Source organism: Pteropus alecto, unplaced genomic scaffold (assembly GCF_000325575.1).
Source record: "Pteropus alecto unplaced genomic scaffold, ASM32557v1 scaffold1344, whole genome shotgun sequence".
NCBI classification, from domain to species: Eukaryota; Metazoa; Chordata; class Mammalia; order Chiroptera; family Pteropodidae; genus Pteropus; species Pteropus alecto.
The window spans coordinates 21975-24431 of NW_006434904.1; the positions used below are offsets into that span (position 1 = coordinate 21975).

A 2457-nucleotide genomic window follows, 5' to 3' on the forward strand; every position below is an offset into this window, starting at 1 on the left:
CTTTTAGGGCTCTCCTAGGGGGTGTTACTTTCTCCAGGATTTTTATGTGGTGCATAATGCCAGTTTATATCTCCTGGTGAGACTTTGATTCGACTCAGTTTTGTGTCAGATAACTTTTCATACTTGAATAATCGAATTCAACTGGATGATGATGATCATCGTGATCATGATCATGATTAATAATAATGAAAACTATGAAGTTTTCTAAAGATGCTGGTAGATTGAACTTATATATTCAAGTATACAGTTTGGTTATTTTCTTTTCCCTCTTTCTCCCTACAGATTGTTCTTAGGGGCAAATACGTAAATGGCTGACAGAAATGTCAGTGTGATAACTGAATTCGTCCTCCTGGGGTTTACTGACAACCCTGAACTGAATACTGTCCTTTTTGTGCTGTTTCTCTTGATCTATCTCATTACTGTGGTGGGCAACATCTGGGTTATCACGATAATTCTGGCTAGTGCCCAGCTTCATTCTCCCAAGTACTTTTTCCTTTGCCAGTTGGCTTTCTTGGATTTCTGCTATTCCTCAGTCTTTATTCCCAAAATGTTAGTGAACTACATAGCAGGACAGAAGGTCATCTCCTATCACGGTTGCCTCCTTCAGTATTCCTTTGTCAGCATGTTCCTGACCACCGAATGCTTTCTCCTGGCTGCAATGGCGTATGATCGGTATGCTGCCATCTGCTACCCACTTCACTACAAAGGTCTCATGACCCCCACGTTGTGCATCCACCTGGTGACCGCTTCCTACCTACTAGGTTGTGCTAACTCACTCATTCACCTGAGTGACTTGCTCAGTCTGTCTTTCTGTGGGCCCAACGTCATTAACCATTATTTCTGTGATATTCCATTGCTCTTTCAACTTTCGTGTTCTGACACCCGATACAGTGAGATTCTGTTTATTGTCCTCTCTGGAACGACATCAGTGACTACCTTTCTGATAGTAGTTAGTTCTTATCTGAGGATCCTTCTCACTGTTCTGAAGATACACTCTACGAGGGGCAGATACAAAGCCTTCTCCACATGTGCTTCCCACCTGACGGTGGTGACTCTCTTCTATGGAACGGTGATATTTACGTATCTGGGAACCAGCTCTAGCTACCAACAGGACAGAGCCAAAATCCTGTCCATGTTTTATACCCTTTTGCTGCCAATACTAAACCTTCTGATATACAGTGTGAAAAACACAGAGGCCAAAGAAGCAATGAAAAGAATTATTATGAGAAAAATATTTGCTGAGTGACCATGAGTAGAAACATTTAAGAAATATTTATTGATGCTACAGACAAGTACATTGTTAAATACCTGTGGGTCTTGTTGGAGAGAAAAGGATGGTATTTTTAAGGATTTCAAAACATGGTCATTGGACAAAAATCAAGAAAACAGAAGCATATTAAATCAAGCAAAAATGAAAGACATTCTGAAGTATAAAATTAAAGATAAAGGTGTTATTTGGGTATACTATAAAACCAGAAGGAACCCAGATGTCTTCAAATATTTCTTACTCAAGCTGTAAATTGGTACGGTGAATTTTCTCAATAGTTTTAGGCTGCAATATAAAGAGATAACAAAAATTAACTTCTTAGATCTAGCAAGACCTTATTTGTACACAAAGATAGTTCTCCAACAATAACTAAAGAACCATATTTGTTTCTTCTCCTTCTGTACTTTGTGGTCTCCTTGTTTCTGATAAGACTTTTGCTTTTTCAACTAAACCAGTTATTTAATCTCATGTTATGTCATGTGGGTGAATTCAGTCTCCATAATCAGCCTGAAGATATGAGATTGATTTTATTGCTATTAAAAGCCTCTGTTAGCAGTGCAATGCTGATAATAATCTGTATCTGCATCTGTCTCTATATCTATATATGTACTTATACACAGTTTGTATGATAAGATTAAGGTATTATGATGTTAGATTCTACTCTAATTCACAGTGGTCAAACAATACTAAATATCTGTAACTACGACTATTACATATTTAACTGTTACAATTTATTTAAAATTTTAAGCGAGGGACAGCAAAAAGGATAATACAAGCCTATTATGTTGAGAAATATGAAATTGAAAGTGTCAGAGCACATATTATATTTGCCTCATTATTGAAGAATATCATTAAAGGAGGGAAAGAAGGGATTAGATTTGTTGTATAGGGTTTGAAGGAATATAATTGTAAGAATTTTAAAGTTTTGAGCTAAATACATTTGAAAATCAAAGAAATGTATCCTTAACAATATTCTGACTAGTTAGATGCTATCTGAAAACACATTTCAACTCATTGTATCAAGATTTTGCTATATATGTTATCCCAAGACCAAGAATAAGAATTTCCTCCTCGTTTTCACTTCTAACTCCTCTTCTGGGCTGTTTATTCCTGTAAGGAAAGGCTGCATCTTATTTAACTTTATAGTTCCAGGATAAGTGGGAAAGTGATTATCACATAGTAGGTGCTCA

At 36.5% G+C, this 2457-nt stretch overlaps 1 protein-coding gene across 1 annotated transcript; it reads left to right on the forward strand.

The window, feature by feature from the left end:
- Positions 1 to 307: 307 nt before the first annotated feature.
- On the forward strand, positions 308 to 1246 carry LOC102883644 (olfactory receptor 1052). Its single transcript, XM_006910765.1, has one exon. The coding sequence runs from the start codon at positions 308 to 310 to the stop codon at positions 1244 to 1246; it is 939 nt and encodes a 312-aa protein (XP_006910827.1).
- The last annotated feature ends 1211 nt before the right edge of the window (positions 1247 to 2457 follow it).

Coding starts and splice junctions, on each gene's coding strand:
- LOC102883644 (XM_006910765.1), top strand. CDS start 308: ATGGCTGACAGAAATGTCAGTGTGATAACTGAATTCGTCCTCCTGGGG.